The sequence below is a fragment of the Cicer arietinum genome, chromosome 4 (genome assembly GCF_000331145.2).
Source record: "Cicer arietinum cultivar CDC Frontier isolate Library 1 chromosome 4, Cicar.CDCFrontier_v2.0, whole genome shotgun sequence".
Taxonomy (NCBI): domain Eukaryota; kingdom Viridiplantae; phylum Streptophyta; class Magnoliopsida; order Fabales; family Fabaceae; genus Cicer; species Cicer arietinum.
This window is the reverse complement of record NC_021163.2, coordinates 14500327-14524994: the sequence shown is the minus strand read 5'-3', so window position 1 is coordinate 14524994 and position 24668 is coordinate 14500327. Positions and strand designations below refer to the sequence as shown.

Sequence of the window (24668 nt, the reverse complement as noted above, 5' to 3'; positions counted from 1 at the left end):
TTGTTTTGTTCCATTATATATTTCCTTGTTATCTTTTTGACAACATAATCCTTCCTTCCAAGTAAATCGCAGTAAGAATAAAATGAGAAAGAAACAAAAACAAGAAAATATGATTTTGACTTTGAGTAAGGAAAAGAAAAAAGGATTAACAATAAGCTTAGAAAACTAACAAATTGTCGTTTAGTTGAACATAACATAACATAACGTTTCTACAAAGATTCACCAAAACCCAAATGCTCAAAACTCAACACACACACTCTCTCTCTAAATTCCATTTTTTATTTTCATTTCTTTTTATGTTTATTATTATTCACCTACTTCTTTTTGTTTCTCTCTCTAAAACCTCACAAGCAAGAAACGCTATTTTCTCTCTCACTGTTCCTCCTGAAAAAAAATGCTAAATCTGAAGAATACCCATTTCTCATCTCCTTGATCTACACCAAGTTCCTCTCACCCCACTTCAGATTTTTCTCTCTCAAGCGTATGAAAGTTGCAATGTGAGTTAAAGTTTTCACCTTTTTGCAATGGTGGCTGCCATTTCAGAAAACCCATTAACCTCTTCAAGAACACAAGAAAAAGATAACAATGGCGTCATACCCAGAAGAGTTAAAGGTAGACAAGTTTCTTCAAGGTACATGTCACCTTCACCTTCACCTTCAACAACAACAACATCTTCTTCTTCAACAACAACAACTACAACTTCTTCTTCTTCCTCTTCTTCTTCACGGCGATTTCCTTCACCTCTTTTATCACGTTCAACGAATTCTTCATCATCAACACCACTTGTTGTTCCTAAACGTTCTCAATCGGTGGACCGTCGGAGACCTCGACCAACAACACCAGTTCCCGAAGCAACTAAGCTTCTAGTAACTTCTACTCGGAGTTTATCTGTTTCTTTTCAAGGTGAGGCTTTTTCTCTTCCTATTAGTAAGAGTAAAGCGAAAGCTGTTACGCCGGAGCGACGGAGGGTTACTCCGGTCGCCGTAAAAGGAGATCAGGGAGAGAACTCTCGTCCCTCGGATCAACATCGGTGGCCGGCACGGTCACGGCAGGTTAATCAGTTGTCAAGAAGTGTTGATTGTGGTGGTGGTGGTGGTGATGGTGATGAGAAGAAGAAGGTTGTTGGGAATGGGAATGGGAATGGGAAAGTTGTTCGTGCATTGCAACAATCAATGGTGATGGAGAGTGGTAGAAGAAGAGTTTCTTTTGATGGATTAAGGGGTTTGAGTTTGGATTTAGGGAAAACTGTTGAATTGAATGAACCTTGTTTGAATTCTGTTGATGTTAATGCTTCTGATACTGATAGTGTTTCATCAGGTAGCACTTCAGGTGCACATGATTCTCTTGGGACTAACAAGGTCTCTAAAGAATCTCGTGGAATTGTTGTTTCTGCAAGGTTTTGGCAGGAAACTAATAGCCGATTGCGGCGTTTGCAGGATCCTGGTTCACCTTTATCAACTAGTCCTGCTTCAAGAATTAGTGTTCCATCTAAGAATGCTCAATTGAAGAGGTATAGTAGTGATGGTCCTATGTTGTCGCCTAGAACTGCGGGTTCTCCTATTAGGGGGAATGCACGGCCTGCTTCGCCTAGTAAACTTTGGGCGTCGGCTGCATCCTCACCGTCGAGGGGGTTTTCGAGTCCTGCTAGGGTGAGAAGTGCGGTTGCTAGCTCGATCAATAGTAGTTCAGGTATTTCGCCCTCGATTCTTAGCTTCTCTGCTGATGTGCGGAGAGGGAAGATAGGGGAAGATCGAATATTTGATGCACATACATTGAGGCTTCTCTATAATCGGTATGTGCAGTGGCGATTTGTTAATGCCAGGGCTGATGCTACATTCATGGTGCAGAAATTGAATGCAGAGGTATGGATAAATTTGTATTCTGTCAAACCATGGTTGATAGTATGGTTTTTGTTACTTGTTAGTGATGTGAGTATCTCAATTGTTATTTTTTTTTCAGCAATTGTGAATTACTTTGTATATTATAGTGTGCTTTGTGGAATGGTTTAGATTAATGGGATCTTGTTCATTACACTTGCAACATTGTGCGTAGGGACTTATTGTCAAACAACGTTAGAAACCATGTCCTAGAAGTTTAGGCTGCTAAGCTAAGGTGTAGGATGAAAGATGAATGGTGCTGTCTTATTTTAAAGGAAATGTGTTAGGTTTCAGAATGCAGATTGACTGAGATGATGAAACTTATTTTGCATTTATTGGATTCATTGCCTAAATCTCAAAATGTAGATAGTGTTTCTCATTATCGTTCCATCGCTTTTAAGAGTTTGGAGATTTCAAAGTTTTCAACTGTTGCAAAGTATCATTCTAATTGCGGATAATGTAGGTTCATCAGCGAATGATCTAAACCGTAAATTATGATCAACAAGGAGTTCTAAAAAATTCTCACTTAATTTTATGTACTTTTGTACAAAATGTCTCCATGGTTTATTTATTATGCCTTACAAATCTCACTAACGACACCAAGAAGCTACCTTGTTGGTGGTGATCTAATGAGGATGCTCTGTAGTGAAAAGTTGTCGTGTAGAAATTTGCAAGTAGTATTGTCCCATATTATGCCTAAGTATACTAGAATTAGAAATAAGTATATCTTTACATGAGGTGATTTGAATGGAAAAGGATGTAAGCTGGTAGGAATCTGGTATTTTGTTAAATGATTTAGGGAAGAATTTCCCCTGATTATGCAATAGATTGTAGAACTTTGAGGGTCTGTACCTCTGTATGCCAAAAAGGAAAAGGCCCAACACTTTCACAAATGACAAGAATCAAGATAGTCTCTCCCTTTCTTTGCTTGCCAACAAACATAACATTACATAGTCTACCTCTCTAATTATCTCAGTCTCAACTGATTCCAACTAACTCACTCTAACTCCTTCAACTAACAAACCTATCATAAACCATCTATCTATGTGGAGAAAAAAAATTATTACATGTAGAGATAAGGAATTTGTTGAATGGCCATATACTTAAATATATGCACAGAAAATAGAAGTAGTTGTTGGAAATGGTTGAAGTTTACCTCAAGTAAAATTCTTTGTTGCACAGCTTGACCTAATATTATGTTGACAATGAGTCAGGTCTCCATTTAAGCTTTTTTACATTACTTTATAGGTTCAGGAAATCTATTGGTCTTCTTAGTGACATTCAACAATTTCGTACTTAGCTGTTTTTTCATTATGGTAGTGACTATGTTCTGAAGTGTCTATTGTCGTGTTACGAAATATTATACTCCTATGATGTTTAGGATGGCAACACTGTTGGATTATAACGATACTTACATAAACTAAATGTTTAGGCTAAATTAAATGTTTTCATTGTGCCAGAGACATTTGTGGAATGCATGGGTAACAATATCAGAACTTCGGCATTCAGTCATACTTAAAAGAATCAAGCTGGTATTGCTGAGGCAAAAGTTGAAGCTGACTTCCATTCTAAAGGGACAGGTATGATTCAGAACTTTCAATTTTTAAATAATGCTCTTATGCAATCAATGTATCCCATGGAAGTTGATAAGCTCGATAAACAAAATGTAACGTTGCTTTTTTTTTTTTTTATAAATACTTTCATGCATGTTGACGTGCATATCTATACCTTAATGCAAAATTTAGTATATTCAATAATATTTTGTCAATATTTCAAGTATATATGTCAACAAAGATTCAATGTTATTATGTTTACGTTAGAGTCATAATCGGCAATGCATTTGAATATTTGATCTGTATTTATTATTTACTATTATTATTTGTCATAATTGAAGTTTATTATGCTTGATCATAGATTTCGTATTTAGAGGAATGGGCCCTTCTTGATAAAGATCACTCCAGTTCTTTACTTGGAGCAACTGAAGCTTTGAGGGCCAGTACTCTCCGTCTTCCGGTTGTCGAAAAAGCAACAGTATGTACTGCTATCTTTTGGACACTTCATGTTAGTTTAAAGTAGTCTGTCAAATATTGAGCTGTTATTTTTTTTCAGGCTGATGTACCAAATCTGAAGGATGCTTTGGGGTCCGCAGTTGATGTGATGCAGTCAATGGCGTCCTCAATATATTCTCTTTCGTCAAAGGTGATTTTTTATAAGGTGCATGGTTCTTTTAATTCTGTAGCGTTAAGTGAGCGTTTATAGTTTATTGTCTGGACTTCTGCACGAAAGTTGGTTTTTGAGTTAGAAGTAATAATATATATGCTTGATTGGTTCAGTCGTTGGTTCACATTTTGTCGAATTAGGTGAAACCATTCTGCCATTAATTGATTGTAATAATTATACTTGGGAAAAAGATTCTTGGATTTTAAGTTCTTCAAACTATAGCCAAAATTAGCCGTGTTGTCTAGAAGCTTGTTGGTTTAACCATTCCCCCCTTCACCTTGTTTTAACTTGGAACAAAAATTATTCACCAGATTGTCAACTTACCATTTAATAGATCATATTTATTGCCTTTTGCGAATATAATCAATAAAAAATAAATTAAAAAATTGGATTCAGATTGATGTTTTTGCATAATCTTTTTTCTTATTGCTGAAAACTTAAAATCTTAAGGATCAAAAGCTCATAATGATGAACACAATTTTGTTCATTGTCTTGATGTCATTAAAACCTAGTGGTTTGGCTCAAGTGGTTGATGAGCTTCAGCAAGGTTGAATCTATTGAGAGTACTCAAGTTAGATTAATTAATGGCTGAAACAATCCTCTTGGTCAGACTTTGCTTACCTTCCAGTCAAATTTCAAATTACCCAGTCCCTTTCCCCAAAAAACCGGAGGGTTAAGACAAAAAATCTCATAACAATCAGTTATTAAGTTATAAATAATCAAATAAAATTTATGAAAGATATCTTGGCTAATAGGCACATGCTATCATTTATTATGTAGGATATTTTCTAACCTATATGTGCTTAGCGTTGTCATAGTCTATACCTCTATAGTCATAGCATGGGCATGTTAAAAGTAGTGTCTTATCCTCGTTCGGCCCGTAGTCGTGAACAGCACTTAGGGGTTGCGGCATTATTCTACAAAAACAATAAATTGAATATTTGACCTACTTTCTATTTCTAGCCATGTATATGTCTATATGTATGTACGTTAGCGCATCACCCCAGTTATTGTTTTTTCAGTACTTGATGTGTTGCCAGGTTACTTGTCAATCTCCATCTCATTTGCTTTGAGCTCTAAATATTTGTTAGTGTCAATTCACACTAGTTACTTGTCAATTTCCATTAAGAAACATGAATGATCAGAATTCTAATGTAGCATAGTGATTGCGTTGTTAAACCTGGATTGAATGTTAAAATATCATTTGAAGTGATTGTTGTGTGGTTCCTTGAACTGTCCCTTGGATCTGGGCTAAGATGCACTAACCCATGGATGGTTGTTTGTGTGGGTTTATTTCTGCTACCATTATAGATTTTATTATTGCTATTATTTTGCTTTCTGTGGTCAGCTTTTCAAATCAAACAATATGATGAAAAGGAGCTGATTTTGTAACAACTCAGTTTATTAGGTGGGGTCTGTTTGATGGATCAATCAGCACCATTTTGCTGTATACAACCAACCAAAACATTTTCTCACTAGATGGACCATATTGCTTTATCAAAAAGCAAATTTTCAGTAAATCCAACTTATTAACTGTGCTTGTACCCTCTTCCCATAAAAAAACTCTGATTAGACTCCCATCAAAGCCAAAGGCGAATTGCTTATTTATTCATTTAGGGTCTGTTTGGTTGGAGGGGAAGAGAGGTAAGTAAAATCCCTCCTGAGCCAATTTTAGCTCCCTTCCAAAACTGGGAGGATTTGAAGGGAATAATATTTGTTTGAAGTTTTGAGATAAACAAATTTTGAGAGAGGAAGTGGGAATTGGGTTAGAGATAAGAAAATATGTGCACTTTTTCTATTCAGTATATTGAAAAACATGAGTTTGTAGCAGGTGGAAGAAACTAACTGCTTGGTAGCGGAAATCCTAAAGGTAACCTCAAAGGAAAGGTTTTTGCTTGAACAATGCAAGGATTTTTTGTCTTCCTTAGCAGCCATGCAGGTAATCAGTCATGTTTGTCTCTAACTTTTTTATCGACACTGACACGTGTCAAACACTTGACACACCTTTAATTTGTAGTGTCAGTGCTGCATAACTAATTTGTATATCACTATTCTTATTGCTATTTTGCGTGTAAAATATTGTGGCAGGTCAAGGATTGTAGCTTAAGAACGCATATGTTACAACTTTCTCGTGTACCAGCTTCCTAACAAGGCGTGCGTAGAACTGATCTTATTTGACCTGACAGCTCACTCTTAATGCTAACACACTACTACTCCCAGCCTTTTTTTATTTTCCACAAGGGTGGATATAACACAGAAGGTAATAATAAGAAGAAGAATGGAATATGGAGTCAATAGCTGGTTTTTTGTTTGCTGTTTGTTTGACTTGAATGTATTGTGTGCAGTATATCCAATGTGTCTGAATATTACAGTTTACAAAAGGAGAAAACAAAAAAAAAAGTGGCTTTTTCTCTCACTAGTTAGCTAGATCAAGATGTATACAATTACCTACCTTGTCATTTGAGGAAAAGTGAGTGTCTGTGTATATATCTATATATGTAATCAACTAATTAGTCATTGTTTAGTAGGGTAGTTTGTGGCCTAGATCTTCATTTAAATCCATGGTGTATGGTATGCTCTTCTATTTTTTCATTGTAGTTCTAGCAATCACATGCATGGTTTTTAAATATCGAATTCTTTTATTCTACTGAAAAGCTAGTATAGTATATAGTTTTTTTCACCATGATTCTATAAATACGAAATTAAAATAGTAAAATACGATGAGATATGTTTTTTCCTAGCCTAAAAACATTAAAACAAAGTGTAGGTATCTGTGTGACGTGAACCTCTACCGGCGATTAACTTAGATTAGAAGCAATGTGGTACAATGAATTGAAAGCGTGTGTATATTGTGGCCAAAATCAAATATGTGACGTTACATGAACAATTCTAAATAAGGATGGTAACGTGGGAGTGAAAGAAACAAAGTCACGAATGCGGTCCATCCATTTCTTGCCATTGTTGTGGTCCCACTAACAATGTCGTCTTCTTAAGGCCTAATCCCATTGCTGCTAACACGAAATTTCTACATGCTCACTCACATGCATCTATAAACAAGATTGGTTTGATTGTATTTTATAAAATAGAGCTATTTAAAGTGTAAATATTTTAACTTCTATATTTTCTAAACTACTGTATATTCCACTCGTAACTATAGAGACTAATCACTCAAAGTAATTGAGATCTATTATTTAAACTGTTAACTTTTTTCAACATTTGTTTTTCACATGCATCGGTGAGGAATCAAGCCCATGGACAAATACTTATGGAATTCAACTATCTATCATTTGTGTTACACCGTGTTGATTTTAAGTTTGATGCAAAGAAGTTAACTGAATTATAAAAAAAATTGGATCTAGGTAAATTGCTTGGCTGCATTTTTGTGAGACTGGTCCACATGCATTTACGTCTTTGGTGAAGTTTGGTGAAACAGCCCATTCGTGACGACTGATAAAAAGTTAGCATTGAAATTGTTTGATTCAATGTCTACTCGAAGACTCAAGGCCCGTGACATTATTGTATACGTCCCCATGTTTTGCTAGTAGCCTATACCGGATATGATTTCGTGATAAATATGTACATGTCACGTTAAGTCATCCAATTATTACTATTTTTAGTGAGAATTTCATTTGTATAATCTTCTTGGGTATCGTGTAACACTTTACATATATACATTCCATATTAGCCAAAACTAAAAAATAGAGAAATTACAAATTGTGAAAAATCAATATTCTACCCAACTCCAAGCAGCCTTCTACTACTTCCCACAAAAGAAAAAGTTTTACCCGTTATGGGCAAATAAAGGTTTGAACTAGATAAGGGTAAACGAATTTTTTCATACAAAGCTGTGCATGAAAGAATCACTTTCGGGCCAAAACCAATTTGAAATGTTACGTGGATCGGACGCGTTGGACTTCTGTTATTCTTAAGCATTTTAACCTTTAAGGCTTCGTGTTTGGGAGTGTGTACCAGCTTCACCACTCTCGTCTTGAGCCGAATCTTAAAAAACTCATTTTAAACACATAATCTACAAACTCGGGAAACCGCTGCATACAAGGAATGGGGAAGAATATTTGCTCCCCATGAAGGAGTCCGACAAAGGAGAAGCTTTTATTAAGGATGTTAAAAAAACTAAAAACTGAACCAAACTGCCGAACTGAATTGAATCGAACTGGTTTTAAACTGAACTGATTTATAAAAATTGAAAATCGAACTGTTTTCGAACTCATTTTTTAAAACTAGAACTAAACCAAATCGATTTATCAATTTTAAAAACTGAATCGAACCAGTTTTCAATTCGAAAAAACTGAACCGAACCGGTTTTTATTTCCAAAAACTTGAATCGAATTTGTTTTTTTAGAAGTAATTAGGGGTAATTATGTAAAATTTGGCATACACGAACAAAAAAACTAAGATAAACCAATTCGGTTCGGTTCAAAGTAAAAACCGATTCACCAGTTTATAAAACAATTCGTTCGGCTTTTTGAATTGAAATCCGATTCGGTTTAATTCTTTCAAATTGAAAACCAATTCAATTCAATTTTCAAACGGTTTTAGTTCAGAACTCAACTTTGCCCACTCCTAACCTTTATCATACCCAACAACCTAATAATATTTAAGAAGGAGGTTTTAAAAAGGGAATGATCAGAATGAGAAAACATAATTTATACTAAACATCTTAGTCTTGACCACGACACATCGTCAACAAGGCTCACTGAGATCCAAATACCACAATCAGACTAAAAACAATAAATAAAAGTAAAAATAGGTTAGTTGTCCATTTTTGACGAACTAGATCATTGTCACATATTATACATATTCACAAAGTCGATGAATGTACTATTTGATAAATTAAAATTTTTAAAAAAATTAAAATTTATTTGAGATTAAACAACCAATTAAATAATAATAACATGAATGTGTTCCGTTCGTCACTACAAAAAATCTAATTTCCTTTGCAATCTATACAAATCATAATATCATATTTTAAGCTCATCATTACCAATCAATTTTTTTTTATTTTTTTTATTTTTAAGTTTTAATCTCACAAAACGAAAATTTCAAATTACTATTTTTTGTCTCTACTATCATCACATGGATCATGTGGTCATCCCATGTGCAACTGTCATACAATAACATTTCAATTGTTATATTTAAACACCTATAGTTTTAATATATTTATATAACTATTTTTCTTTTTATCTTTCTCTTCTCATTTAAGAGTGACTATTAGATGGTGCATCGAACTCAATAGTATAAGAGATCTATTGATAAGAGTTTTCTCATTTTTATTTTTTATGTTCTTTTTGTATTTTTTATAATGTAACAAAATGAGGATGAAATAATTTTTTTTATTAAAAATATTTTTCGTCTTTACAAAATAACAATCTTTCAAAATTTATTCATTTGTAGTTTCTATTTTGATTTTACAAAGACTATTTTTAGATAATAAAAATATTGGTTTCTTAAAGAAAAAATTTCAAAATTATTTTACTTTTGTTTTCTTTTTAATTATTAAAAGTTTAATTTTTAAAATTAAAAGAGAACCTCCAAAATATTTAAGACAAAATTATTCTTATCAAATCATCAATATATCACATCTATAGTATCTATTTCTACCAAATATTTTCCGTAACATTTATAGTATATCACATTACACCATCCAATTTGAATTCATAAATGAGTCTAGCATGTACATGTGACTTATTTAATACATTTTTAAATTGTAATTCTTAATAAACATGATTCACTCCAACTTAACACTTAAATTTTTCTTATCAAATGAATCCCACCAATATTTCAAAAATATTTATTTATTTAATATAATTTATTGGAGTGACCTTAAAAAAAAAATCATAACCACTGTTCTATGTAACCACCGATGTTTTTTAACTCTAGAATTGAAATGTCTATATGGCAGTGTGGTTATTAAGGAAAAGACGCCGTTTTGATGCTGTTATGTAACTCTTTAACCGGATTAAGGAAACGTCCAGTCCCACTGCTCCATTAACAGGATTAATTGTTCTCCCCACAGCTTCATACATAAGTGACTCGAACAAACCTTTAATTAATAACATTAATTAATTAAGTTGTATGTTATATTAATGAATGAATGCATACCAGGTGTTTGGTTTGGGGCAACAGAGAGGAAAGGAAAACAGTTGCGTTAGCTTCTGCTTCTGGACTTTCTATCCATCTAAAAATAGTCTACACGACAACCATTGCAACTCATTTTCAATATGTTCAATGTTCATCCACCATAAACGTAGTCCAAAAACTCTGTTGGAATTAACCAGCCTGCATCATCAACACTTTTCGTCAATTGAGATAAAAACCAAATTAATTTATATTTAACCGAGTTGTAAAACTAGTTTGTTACAATTATTGGTGTATCTTTTCTTTTGGGTACTAGGTGTATCTTGACTTTAATCACACTATCTATATTATGTGTCCCTTCAATGCATAAGGAGACAAATGAGATTGGGGCATTATTATCAGAAAGAATGTACTATTGCAAAGTAAAATAGTAAAATCACAAAGCATTGTAATAACACATGTATTTCACTTTTTTTAAAACGACATGTATTTCACATTATTTTTGTAAGCAGTCTATTTTAATAAATTGCTATATATATATATATATATATGCTTTTAAAAAACTAATCTATGTGATGAGATAAATATGTTGCCTTTATTAATATGTTAGCTTATGTTAAAAGTAATTAAATATAAAGAGTAAATGAAATTAAAATAATTTAAAAAAGTGTTATTAATGTCCCTGTTGTTACTTGTAGATAAATGTTATTAAAGTAATAGTTATATTAGTTTTTAGTTTGAATCCTGGACATCTATTTTAAAACTCTTTTGGTTTTTGGTGTCTCTGTTATTATCGTTCGAATTCATATTTTCAATTAAACAATCTCATTTTTATTATCTTAAACTTTTTATTTTTGGGAGAATGAGATGATAATTTTGAATTCGTTTAGATGGTAAGTAAATTCTTTTTGTTTAGAGAATATATTGGAGTACTTTGAATCGAATAAACTTTAATTTAAAATATTAGGTCTAAGTCCGACATATCACTCGTCATAGATCCATTTTAAAGTTCTTTTTTGATATTTTTCAAAGTCTAAAAGAGACTTGAAAACATATTTATTGAATTAATAAGACAATAAACTTAATATTATAATAATAAATATTAAGTCATTATGTTTAAATTATAAAAAATATTGGTAAATTTATGATTTAATACAAAACTTAATATTATAATAATAATAATAATAATAATAATAATAATAATAATAATAAATTTATTTATTTATATTCAATTTAGTAAGTCAGGGTAAACCTAATTTTTTTTCCATGTATAGTTTGCATTATTAACTAAATATTAGTATGCTTTTAAAAATGATTTAACCTTAACTTATATAACAAAAAAGATAAATCTGTAATAGACTATACCATATATGTCTCTGTCGATATATGCATTATTTTCACCTTTAGCTGAAGTCATTTCATTCTGGTTATTTGATTTCAAACCACCCCTCTTAATTACAACTTTAATCCAACTTAGTTGTGTATAATTTTGAAATTATCTTTTTTTAAAGAAAAATAAAATTTAAAAACATCACATAATTATACAATTTAAATTATGAAATTATCATTTTTTTGACTTTATATAATTTAAATATTTCCTTTTCTTCTTTGACTGAACGATTTCATAATTCATTTTTAAAATTTTGCTATCTTCGTAATTGTTTTGTCTATAATAAAATAATCGATGACCCTTACGGCTTGGATTAAAACACTTGGCAGTCCTTTGTAATAAACGCTAAATATGGATTTATGATTTTAGTTCACAGTATTCTCAACTATAACTAAAGTTAACAGACAGGTATATTATTAAATGTTACATGCATGATCAGCAGCAACTACTATTGCTTCCATTATTATTAATATATTTATTCAGTTTTATTAAACTTTCTGCCGCGGCACAGTTATGATGGCCCTAGGCATAGTAATCTTTGTTTTATTAAATTTTTTGCTGCAACAATAAATGTTAATATTACTAATAATAAAGTACAGTAATATGCTTATAGTGGAGATGGAACTATTTTAAACCACAATTCTCCTCTCTTAAAACTATATATTACACTGTTATTTTATAATCGATTCAATTATAATTTTAAATTATTAAAATAGTTCTAAAAAAATATAATTTATTATTTATAAAAATCCTAAAAAAAATATAATTTACTGTCAAAATATTATGTGATCATTATGACGCTATGGATTAAATTGTTTGACTTTTAGATAATTTGAGAACTAATTTAAATTTTTAGTTGAGTCAAAAATAAAAGTGATAACATCTATTATAATGATAGTTTATTCTTTTTTATTTATTATTTCAATTTTTAATGGTATATTAATTTTATAATTAATTATTACATACTTCATTCAAAACGAAATATAAATAAAAATAATAGTTAAAAAATTGATGTATCTAGTTAAAAATTAAGACAAGTATATCAATTTTTCAGTTGTCTATTTTGTCTATATTTCATTCTACAGTAGTATGTATCTAATTATAAATACTCTTTAAAAAAAATTATTTTCAAATATTGACACATTTTCAATTAATTAAATGCATTTTGTTTTTCAAACATATCTCTTATTAATACTATTAATTTATCTTAAAATATAAAAATTTAACATATTCAAATTTAAAAGTTATTTGAAAAAACGTTAACAAATAAAATAAATACATTAACTTTTCTTTTAACTTTTTTTAATAATAGTAAAAATACTATGAATCCTTATAATAAAAGACGAAAATAACAAGTCTTATATAAATAATCCACCTTACAAGAGTTTGGTATGCGGTTAATGGATGTCCGGCGGTAATTATCAATGTTAGTGACGTGAATTTTAAAGCATGTTTACGTAGATTTTAGGGGACCAATTTTGTTTCTTTTTGTGTACTTTTCTAGTAATTAAACAAATGGGATAGTTAAATATACTATTTCATAGTACTCACCTGCATCATGTCACCCTTTTATTGGTACAACACAGTTGAGTTGTTTATTTTCCTTTTTTTCTTCTGTTTATAGTGTAAGTTGTAAGTCTCGTTTTAAATCACACTTGCACTAATTCCTCTATACAATTGTGAAAAAAACAAAAGAAAATGAATCTTCAAAGAATCTACTAGTGCATTCCACAATGTTGATACACGTGTTACACAGTAACTCCTCATGTCCTCCAACTATAGCTTTTTTTTGTCAAAATTGATTGAAATTAGTGGTGGTGTTCAATCTGACCATCAGTCGGGTTTTGGTGGATTCAGGACAATTTTGTTTTGTTAATTCATCCAAATTCAAAATATGCAATTTAAAAATTTAATTTTTATCGATTTTGCATTGATTTAGGCTAATTAAGGTGAGTGTGGATTAACAAGTTATGAAGAGTGTGAGTTAGCGGATTATACGAATAAGTTGAATTGAATGATGAATTTCTTATTTTTTTATTGGACAGTTTATTTTTAATAATTTTTTGTTTATTTTATTTTTAAATTTATGTTTTTATGGAAAAAACATATTAAATATTAAATATTTTTATTAATGGTTGTATAGATTTTTATCATAAAACTCGTTTATTGTTAAATAAATGAATATGACTTTTTATATTTAGATAAGTAGAACAGTTAAATTCAACTAACTACGAATTTTATTATATTTGTGAAATCCTATAACTTTAACCCGTTTATCAAAATAATTATTTTAAATAGTTCAACTTCGATTGGATCTATGTAATTTTACTCACTTTTAGTACTCAATAAGGGCACCAATTTTTTTATTGAGTTTTTACATATATATATTAAAAATGGTGAGTGATATAGTTAATGTATATATTTTGTAGGTTGTTTTTCGTAAATCGTCCATTATAAGTAGATATATTTAATGCTTAATTTTTATATTTCAATAAAAGTTAATAGTATTAATAGAGTAGATATGAATAAAGAATAATAAATGTATCTTATAATCTGTATACGAGTTTATATTTGACAAATATTTTTTTCAATGGGTGTTTATAAGTATGTTTGGACTTTGGAGGGTAATAGTATATACATTAATTATTTAACTATTCTCCTAATACAAGCATGACATATATCATAATATTAACTATGTTATTGTTATATTTATTGAAATAAACTTTATTATATTGAAAATGTAAAATTTTTATTTATAATTGTTAAAAGCTTATATCAATTTTTTTATACCAATATTATCTAATTATCATAGTTCTTTTTGAATTGTAAAACTTTCAACGCTATTTTTTCATAATGTGATTTTGTTTCTTAATGTTTCTTAACTTATCTACATTGTTTTTTCATTTATTTATTTTCAAATGATCACTTAAAAAAGTATGGAGCTATAATTATTGGTTAAAATTATTCTCCATCCAACCTTAAATACAAGAAAATAAAAAATACATGAATTAATCAACATCTAAACTCAATAGATGTACTTTTTACTTAAATTTATCTTTAAATGCGATGGTAAGCTTGCGGTAGACAAAACAATAAAGGGACTTCACTATGCCTGTGAGGTGGGAAACACCACTAAATGGAGACAATTACTAGCTCAACACTCTACTTACACGTTAGAGTTTAAGTTTATCAAAGGCTAAACTAATAGAGTTGCTCATAGTTAAATTATTTACAAATTTTACGGTAGACTGCTTCATAAATTATTTAAATTTTAATTACAATTGATGATGATTTAATAAAAATAAAAGAAAATGTAATTATTTCTCGAAAACTCAACTTTTCGAAATGACACCAATTAAATCTTTGGTCGACAGTCTTTAAAATTTAAAAAAAAAATTGAATGATTTTTAAGCATAATTCACAATAGACATATAAGTGGTCCATAGGAATATTCGCTTGTAATTATATGTAATGTTTGTCATTACTATTATCCTGAAATTCTTGATTTTCTTTTAAACATTATGGTTGATGAATTGATATAAGCATTTCTCCCTTAAAAATTCTAAAGAGTTACTAGTATTTAAAATTTTATAACCCGTCATTCAATCACTATAGATATTTCAATTTCAATGAAGGAAACAAATCACATAACTCACTCATGTACCAGCAAAACTAATCCCAAATATATCACCAAATCATATCCTTCACTAATCACTACTTTATATTAATTAATCTTTTGGTAAGTAAAAAAAAGTCTTGCATATTCTCTTCTTTTTTAAAACAACTACTTTGATAGGATAAAATGCCATGGCATGATTACATGAATTCCATTCTTCACAATTTTGCTACTTTAAACTATATGTACTTTTACTTAATTAAGAGTTAAACCACTAGTGTTGATGTTCCCTTAAACATAAAGAAACTAACAAAAAAAGAAAGAAAAGAAAGGAAACAACATGAGAAAAGCCAAGAAAATGAAGCAACTACTACTTTTAGGAAACTGAATGCCTCCTATTTCTTGATGGTGTAGATTTAACTTCTTCAGGATTAGCAGAAACAACACTCTCAGATGAATCTGAACCACTATTTTCTCCTTGTCCACCTTTACTTGCCCATAGTTTTATGAATGATTTCTTTGACCTGAGTAACCCTTTCATTTTCCCAATTACAGCCTTGTCCATGCTAGGTTTAGCTTCTCCATTACTTAGTCTTAGTGTTGCAAGTTCCTTTCTTAACGCCTTTAGTTCCTCGGCCGTGGCCACACCGTCCGCGTCTTCTTCCGGATTGGTTGTTCCGGACCTCGAGCTACCGTTGGATCCGTTGCTCATGTCTTTGATTCCTTTAGCTATGTCGGGAGTGCTAGTACCTGATGATGCAGCTGTTCTGACTTGCTCGAAATATAGTACCTGCACAACTACTCGCAACGGTAGCCTCTCGTTTTGCACTGCATGTAAGCATGCATCGACGGATAGCTTTCTGCAATCCATCAACTTGCATATTCTCTTCTTTTCGCCTTTGCTGATCGCAGGGTGCTCCTGTAGTGTTTTGAAGCAAATTGAAATAATGAACTAGTTACTTCCACATACAACTTTCTTAAAAGTGTGGAACGGCTAAAATATTAATGTAGATACACAACAATGTAATTATGTAAGAACATTTTCAATGCTGAAATTAAAATGGTATATGCAAAATGAATCAAAGAATTATCTTTCCAAAAACAGTTAGTTACCTTCAAATAAGTGTCAATAGCCCTGTAAAGACCGTCATGAGCAGGACGCGAAATGTTGGACACTAACTCAGCAAGATTAACGAAATCCAACAATGGTAAATTAGGATCCTTCGCGATTTCAGCAAGATATCCATCAATGAGTTTTGCAACCATTAGCTTAGAAGCATCTGATAAAATCCCTGGCTTTTCACCACCTCCAACCGATTCAATCTCAGAATTGTGGTCTTTTATAATAAACTCCCTTACGATTTTCTGTACTATACCGACATCATACATTGTAATCTCCCCGTCTGGTGCTCGAATCAAAATATCGGTTACAGAAGCCTCCTCCAGTTGCTGTCCAATTCTCTTCACTAGTTCTTCTTTAATCCTATCTTCTGATTCTACAAAAATGGCAGCTTTCAATAACTTGACTAAGAACCTACACGATACGCTGCCTTTCTCGGAAGGCAACAACTTCACGATAGTTTCAACTATTAACCGATGCTTCGACACATCCCCACATGGTATCATACCCTTGCTGAAATTTGGCAACCTTCTATAAGCATAGGCTTTCAAGGCTTCACCGATTACATCATTAGATTGAAGTTCCTTGATTTTGATACTTGTAATCACAGATTTGTACATGTCAACTTCAAGCTCACATAAGTCTTCAACCCACCAGTCTTTTGGAACATTTCGAGTTCTGACTCCATTCTGTTTCAACTCTCCCCCGTTTTCCTCTGGAAGCTTTTTTCGATTATAAGTGTACGACCAGTCAACGTTGGATACATCAACACACGCTTTGTTTGCTATAGATTCAATGCAATGATTGACCACCTTTTGCTCCTCATTCATGGATAACATTGACTTTGTAGTTTGAAGAAGGATGATCGAATCCTTCCAACCACGAAAAATGCTAGAGCTAAGGAAAACATCAATCTTATAAAGAAGGTTTCCTTTCTCGATGGTTTCGTGCATTTCAAGGTACTCTGCTGCACATCTAGTAGCAATCACATTGTATGCATTGAGGGTAACAGTCATGCCATAGCAAAACTTAGCACATATCTCAAAGGCACTTGCGCCACCGGGAATGTCAGATATTTGGATTTCGTCAATGTTTTCTTCGTTACTGAGGGAGATCAACTTCTGTAAGTGAGAACTCTTCGAAATGAGAGGAAACTACACATCAATAGATTTGGAATATCAGTAACATATAATGAAAACTTATGGCTCAATTGGTTTAGCTGTTTATTTGTAACTATTATATGAGTGAATCTTCCCCGACCCCTACAGAGAATTTCAAGTAATGGTTTGTTCCAACCAGATTTTCCATAAACCTAGCCAAATTTAAACTCATTCTACATGAAACTTGCCATTTAGTTCAGACTTTGATAACTAAGTTTATAATAGTCATTTCCATTTCTGCGCCCTATTAAGGTTATGCACTATGATTCCCTAATATCACAGAGCAAAGTGTGTGTTTATTGAGATATTTGTCACCAGGATCTTTTGTTATCACAGGTAGGTTAAGGAACAAAAAATTGAAACTATTAAATGTAAACAAAAAAATCTCAAAACTCCAAAGGGAAATAAACATAAAAAATGAGTTGTATTTAACACATAACTTTGCACAAATTGCTATAAATGTTTGAGACTAATAGAAATCATTAAAAGCCAATAAGGAAATTTTGAATCGGAAATAAGATAAGGTTAATAGGTTTGAACATACCTTGTGTAAGTAAAACTTCATATCCCCTAAGCTAACAATGATATCTGATGCCAACTCACTGGCCACATACCTGCACATGAAAGGTACCTTGTTGTGAACCGAAAAGAAGGTGATGAAAAAGAAACTGTTGGGAGAATGAACATCATAGATTCATAGTGAGGTGAAACAACAACATATCAACAAATGTAACTCTAACAATAACATAAAATTCAGAAGACTAATAATAAAGATTAAAGCATAGTGACTGTACTAAAAGAAAATATATAATCTCACCTAACATTGTTTCCATCAGTTTGAAAAGTATCTGGCTTGGAACCAAGTTTCATAAACTTCATCTTGACAATATAAGATCTACTTTCCTCTCAGACGATAATGAATGATGACTAAAACAAAAAAAGCTTCACCACTACTCAATATCTGAGTCCTAATTCCATCATATATCCCAAAAGTGAAAAGAGAAGACAACACCAACTATGAGGATCAAGTAACACTGAAATGTATCCAAGCTTCTTAGCTCTAAGAGAGAAAAGAAAGGTTTCTAAAGGGAGCAATGTTAAATACCAAAGAGTATGACCGAATCTTGACAGCAAACAAGGCAGAAGCTGAATAAGAGAGAGAGAATGATAAATGGTCTAGATTGGGATTAATTCAATTTTTTAAGCAAAGGTTCTCTTAAATGGTAAGAGACTCCAACAAGAGATTGTTTCCTTGGTCGGCGGCAAAGGCCACGGAGTCCGGGCGCACCGAGTCAGCTCAGGGAACATAGCCAACAGACTAACAGCACTAAAAAATTCTAAAACCAAAGACAAACACCACACACAAATCTGACTCCACCTCACTTTATCCTTATTTCTTTATCCTTCACTTTCTGATTACACTGTTTCTTTGTTTTTTTAAATAAAGATTCATACCATACCACCAACAACAACACCACCTTTAAAAGCTACAAGTTCCAAATCCAACATGTTTATATCTATCTATATATAAACTTTTTCTATTTCTTTTTTCATAATTAATATCTTTACCGTTGAAAGTTTGAAAACCTGCAACCGAAAACAGCATCTTGGTATCAGTTGAAAAAAACCACCAAAACCGTAGACAATAAGAATCTTTTACCAAGTATGGAATAAATGAACAAGATCACGAATATGTAGTTTGATATATTAATTTAATTGATGAACAATCATACATCAACTAGTTGCAATATTATATAATATCATAAAAACAAAACTCAAACTGAAATCTCAGAATGTAACAACAACACAGAAATCTACTAAAATAATGTTAAGGCAAGATCAAAACTTGATACACTATGTTGTGTTAAAATCTCAACCACACATGTAAAAAATATTCCTTAGATCCATTGGCAAAATCAAAATGACAACTACCAAACTTTACTCTCCGTGTAAATCCCAACAACACCCAAGACTCAATTTTTTTCCCAACTCATCACAAAATAAACAAATACAAGCATAACCCATTTTAGTCATTGCTTAAAAAACCCAAAAAAACCCATCAAAATAAACACACACAAACAAACCCTTTTCAAATTTAGAGCTAAAAAAACCATTAGTAAGAGAAAACATGCATGAGAGTATATTCAAGTAATAAAGTTTTCACCTTTAACAAAAAGCAGAAGAAGGGTAAAGAAGAGAAACCAACACATTCAACAAAAGCACACAAAATAGAAAACAGTTAAGAAATGTTTTGTGAGACTCACAGCATTTAACATTACCATTATTTATTTATTTTGCCACCTTTTGGTACACAAACAAAACACTTTCCTAATGCATTTGTGTGTTAAATTTTGGGTGAGAAAGTATGTACCACAACATTCAATTTCTGGGATGGTAAAAACAGTGAGACACAAACACAAGAAACACACTTAACAAAGTAAACACAAGACACCACCCACGTTACTAAGTTATGCACGCCAAAACTGACACTTCAGCTTTTATTTTTGCTATTACTACCTTTTTATATCAAAAGAAAAAATAATACAAGTAATTAAATGAAGGTAATTAATAATGTCACGGTTGGTTGGTTGAGTTGAGATGAAATAAAAGGCATAGAATAGAATAGAGTATAGTGTAGTGTTCAGCAAAGCCAGCACAATTCCGTCCTATACAGTCCTCCTAATCTTCTCTCTATTTTTTATTTTCATCATCACACAAGTCTTTTTCATCACTGGACAGTTGGCAAAAGTTATTTTTTACTTTGTACCTCCACATTACAACCAACTAAACTGGGATTATTTCATTTCTTTTCAAGTATGCATATAGTTAGTTCAAAATCAATACATTTAGTTCTAGCTTTCAACCACCAGTAAGATTTAAATTTGATTCTATCTATAATAAACTCCAAAATAACTTCTTGTCACCAAAATCCCGATTATTACATTTCTTGTCCAAATTTTTGCCAACCAAAAGTGTGTAGCTATATTATTTGATATCTAAAATTTTTAGGCTAGTATTTATAATGCACAGTACATGAACTAATTAACTAGCCGACTTGCAGCATGCAAATATAACAAACAAATTACAAAAAATGTTTAAAATAATGTGAAGAAGGACATTCATAGAAATTTTAGAAATCACATTCAAAGAATCTGATAAACAAATAGTATTTGTGAAGCTTCTTTCTCTCATCAGCTTCAGAGTTCAGAGCATGATAAATGGGAAGTAACTCGGCTTTCAAATAGTTTGTTTTTTGGATTAACCATTCTTGAGCAATACATTGTAGTTATTAGAATTTAGGTTGGACCGTTTACAATTTTACAAAACTGATTTTCAAGGTAAAAATTGCTCGTCACTTATAAATATTTTGTTGTCAATCTTTTTCTTGTTTAATGCTATACTCTTAATAATAGTACTCCTAAAACATAAAATAAAATAAATAAAAAATTAGATAAATATTTGAGTCAAAGAAAATCAACAATAAACATTTTATCAAAGAAACAAACAAAATCAATCTATATAACAAAATGATAAGGTGATTTAATAGTTTGATGGAGAAATACAGAAGTTCAAAGTGTTAAAAATTTAGTAATATTTGTCTTTCTTTTTATAAATAATGTAAAATCATGCATCAATGATATTTAAACCTATTAATCAACAACCTTTTATAAAATAAATTTCCCTATTTTTAAGTATATAAATTGATAAAATGTGTCTGTAAAGTACAATTTAAATAATAAGTGTTGATATTAATTATAATAAATATATTATATTTTAAATTATTTAAATATGAGATATCACATTTGTATGTGTGATTTTTTAACTGAGTTTATTATTTTGAAAGAAAAAAAAAATAAAATGGGATGCACTATGCAAAGATTACTTGATTGCTATCACCTTTATCATGATATTGATCATGTTGCTAATGATTTGTGTCACTCGAAAGGGTGATAAGTCTCAAAGATATATGCAAACGTAATAATGCAAGCTCAATGCTACCACACAAAAATGATCTTTTAATTTATTTGTTCTCTAAAACCAACGGTATTGTCATTGCACTAAAATGTCGTCATACATTAAAAAGTTTAGTCAACATTGATATTTTAAATTATAAGAAAACTAATTAGTAATAATTGATTATTCCTTTACTAATATATTGAGTCCAACATCTTTACACTGACTACTTCAACCTGTTGACAAAAAATGTTTAAAAAATCCAACATAAACAATTTTAATAAATTGAATTACATTGGGTATCATAGAAAATAGATACACCAAAGAATATATCATATTCCCATTTGAACACATCCCGATAATAGTGCTACATTTATTTAAACGATAACTCTCACTCATGCACATGTTTAGGTCCCCATTTTGAATTTTTTCTCTCTAAGAAGATGCCTAAACTAAACTCTTACACATGGTGCTGATTGTATGGACACAAATACTAAATATTCCACCTTGAAATAAATATTTTTCTTTTTTTGGTATATTCCTTTAGTAGCACTTGATTCCATTAACTTTGAGATTAAGTTGGTTCAAATTCAAAGATGGTTGTCTATATAAACTTGTCCAAACACATCGTATGTATACTTTTCTTGTGAAATTCCCAATAAGGATAATTAGTCAATGCCTTATACCAAAAAGTACCCAACATTGCCTAATTTTAACCATTGAAATCTCAAAAGAATATAACCATGTTAATGTTATGATAGTATATATAGTTGTGGAAAAAAGGGTCCATCTATACATGAATTTTGACCTTTAACATGTTGACTTATCCATCTTTGCCAAAATCAATCTCTTTCAAGCAGTAATGTTTAGACAAAATAAATAAATAAATAAATAGCTTGATTTGGGATAGTGACAAGGACCATTTTTTGTGGAAATTTTTTAATTTATTTATATAATGTGTGGAAATTTTCAATTTGCTCAAGATTTTTCTGCCCATCACATAGAGAAAGGGATTTATGGGTTGGGGGAACAGTGTAATCATAATGAAGTGTGAGAATCCAGTAACGGTTTAATGCTACAGATTTTGTGTATAAATTAAGAATGATATTATTAGCTAGCAAATGGTACTATTGATTCCTTTTTAGACTAATTAAAATTGTCATCGCAATTTGAATTCATCGTGTACTAATTAACCAGATTGATAAATTTGTACGGAAATTTAATTTAATTGATCTCTATGTCTATGAGTGCCATAATTCGCATGCCTTATGTAATTACACGTAAATGACTCGTGCAATACACATAATTGCTCTTATAATTTAAATTTTTAAATGTATTTTTTATATATAATATTGATTATGTAAAAGCAACCTCCTAAAATATATTGATAATTAATATATTTTAGTGTGTTTATTCATGATTTGCTATGTGTTATGTAACTGAAATATAATCCTTTCATAAAATACATATTTTGGTATTGGTTTATTTTTATCTTGTGTGTTTGGTCTCTATTATTTATTTGGACCTTTATTATAAGATACTCTAACAAAATTCAAGGATACTAAAAAAAATAACTGTGGTAATAAATTTGTTAAAAGTGTACTATACTTTTACATAAACTATTTTCACATCTAGATCAAAAAATATTTAACCTTCTTAATTTTTGTTGCAATTAGTAAAAAAATATTTGAAAAGTAGAACAATCATAATACATAATTATAAATGTTATTGAAATAATTTAGTTAAAAGAAAAAAAAAATCTTAAGATTTAAATCCCGGAATTAGAATGAAGTTTAATTATATGTTAAATAGATTTGGCATTACATTTATCTATTATTTTGGAAGAGATTTATAGCATATTATTATAAATTATAAAAATATACACATATAATCGTATGGTAGAGTGAAAAAAAATGTCAGCAGACAGTAGCTGAACATCTAATTGAGATCTAAACAATGTCAGATGAGATTGTTTCAAAATGTTTAATCATACAATTGCAAACTTGTGACATGAAATGATACTCTAATTATGGCTATTATCTTTAAAGTTGAGATCTTGGCACATAATGTAATTGGTCTAATAGCTTTATAAGCATCATTGAATGATAGCACGCGTTGCCATTGCATAAAACGTTGTTTGTTCCTAGCAAGGATTTACATTGAACTTTTTTTCTTTAACCATTCGATTCAAAAGAGAAAAATCCTCTAATAATTTGTACTTTTTTCAAAAGATGTTTTAGTTAAATAGTTTAATTATTAGAGTTACCCATTTCAAACCGTAGAGAAGTAGAGAATTTTAAATTCAAATTTAGACTCCTCCATATTGATGTCTTTACAAATTCTAATAGAGTTGTATTTATATAACCACTTTATTAGGCTTATTTAGGTTTAGCAACTAATATTTTTTGGTAAAGGGTTGGTGATTCACATTTCAATCCAACTATAAAATAAAAAACATATAATTTGATTTTTTTTTATAATTTTTTTATTAAAAGACTATTTAAAAAATCGTATTTGTTGTCATCTATTTAAGTCAATAATACTAACATATTTTTTTTATAATTTTTATGAATACATTGTTATATATTTATATTATATCAAAAAAAATATACAAGTCAAATAATACTAACATATTAAAAGTTAATTATGCTTGAATCTAAGTAAATAAAAATATCATATTAAAATAATAAACTGATATTAATACTACAAATCATACTAATAATAAAATAAATTAGTATTAAAGATATGGACGCAATGTAATCAACAAAAATAGGAAATTCACAATGGACACCAACAGCCCAATTATAGGGGTTTCATGGGCTGCTTATTCTCTCTGGCTGTGCGCTTTCAACTTGCTTTTGATTCTGTAAAAGTTGTACCCAAACCAAAATGGCAAAACTTTTCATACCCTCGAGTTACTTTAGAAGTATCGTTGGAAACATCGTATATAGTTTGACTGAATATGTAAAATGGTCATTGAAATTATAAATGTAGATTAAATTAATCTATTAATTTTATGAATTAATAAATACATTCTTAACATTGTAAAACAACAATTAAAATAATGTGTAATTTTTTGTCGTTAAATATTTTGATAAGACACTATAATTAAAGTGTAGCTTATCCACATTGATCTCACATTAATGTCATCTTTTTTGAGACAATATTTTTAATAAAATTGTCATCTCATAGATAAATTTGTGAATAATTATATTTGTATATTGACTAGTTATGA

The 24668-nt window shown here is 30.4% G+C and overlaps 2 protein-coding genes across 8 annotated transcripts; one reads left to right on the top strand and one right to left on the bottom strand.

Moving 5' to 3' along the window:
• Window positions 1–218: 218 nt before the first annotated feature.
• On the top strand, window positions 219–6689 carry LOC101493416 (QWRF motif-containing protein 2). 4 transcript variants are annotated; one of them, XM_004496828.4, is made up of 6 exons: window positions 219–1862; window positions 3338–3457; window positions 3792–3908; window positions 3987–4076; window positions 5926–6036; window positions 6186–6689. In XM_004496828.4, exons 1-6 carry the CDS (start codon window positions 525–527, stop codon window positions 6243–6245), a joined length of 1836 nt encoding a protein of 611 aa, XP_004496885.1. In that variant the 5' UTR covers window positions 219–524; the 3' UTR covers window positions 6246–6689. The 4 variants fall into 4 exon arrangements, with proteins under 4 accessions (XP_004496885.1, XP_012570259.1, XP_027189685.1 ...); XM_012714805.3 differs by having other exon boundaries at window positions 3987–4091; window positions 5929–6036; XM_027333884.2 differs by having other exon boundaries at window positions 3987–4091.
• An 8710-nt stretch (window positions 6690–15399) lies between these two features.
• LOC101492642 (phototropic-responsive NPH3 family protein NPY2) lies at window positions 15400–20078 on the bottom strand. Of its 4 annotated transcripts, none has more exons than XM_004496826.4 (5): window positions 19644–20078; window positions 18297–19066; window positions 18024–18093; window positions 16313–17473; window positions 15400–16118 (listed from the first exon to the last, which is right to left on the bottom strand). In XM_004496826.4, the coding sequence occupies exons 2-5, from the start codon at window positions 18356–18358 to the stop codon at window positions 15576–15578; spliced, it is 1836 nt and encodes a 611-aa protein (XP_004496883.1). In that variant the 5' UTR covers window positions 18359–19066; window positions 19644–20078; the 3' UTR covers window positions 15400–15575. The 4 variants fall into 4 exon arrangements, with proteins under 4 accessions (XP_004496883.1, XP_073223934.1, XP_004496884.1 ...); XM_073367833.1 differs by having other exon boundaries at window positions 19744–20078; XM_004496827.4 differs by having other exon boundaries at window positions 19759–20078.
• Window positions 20079–24668: the final 4590 nt, after the last annotated feature.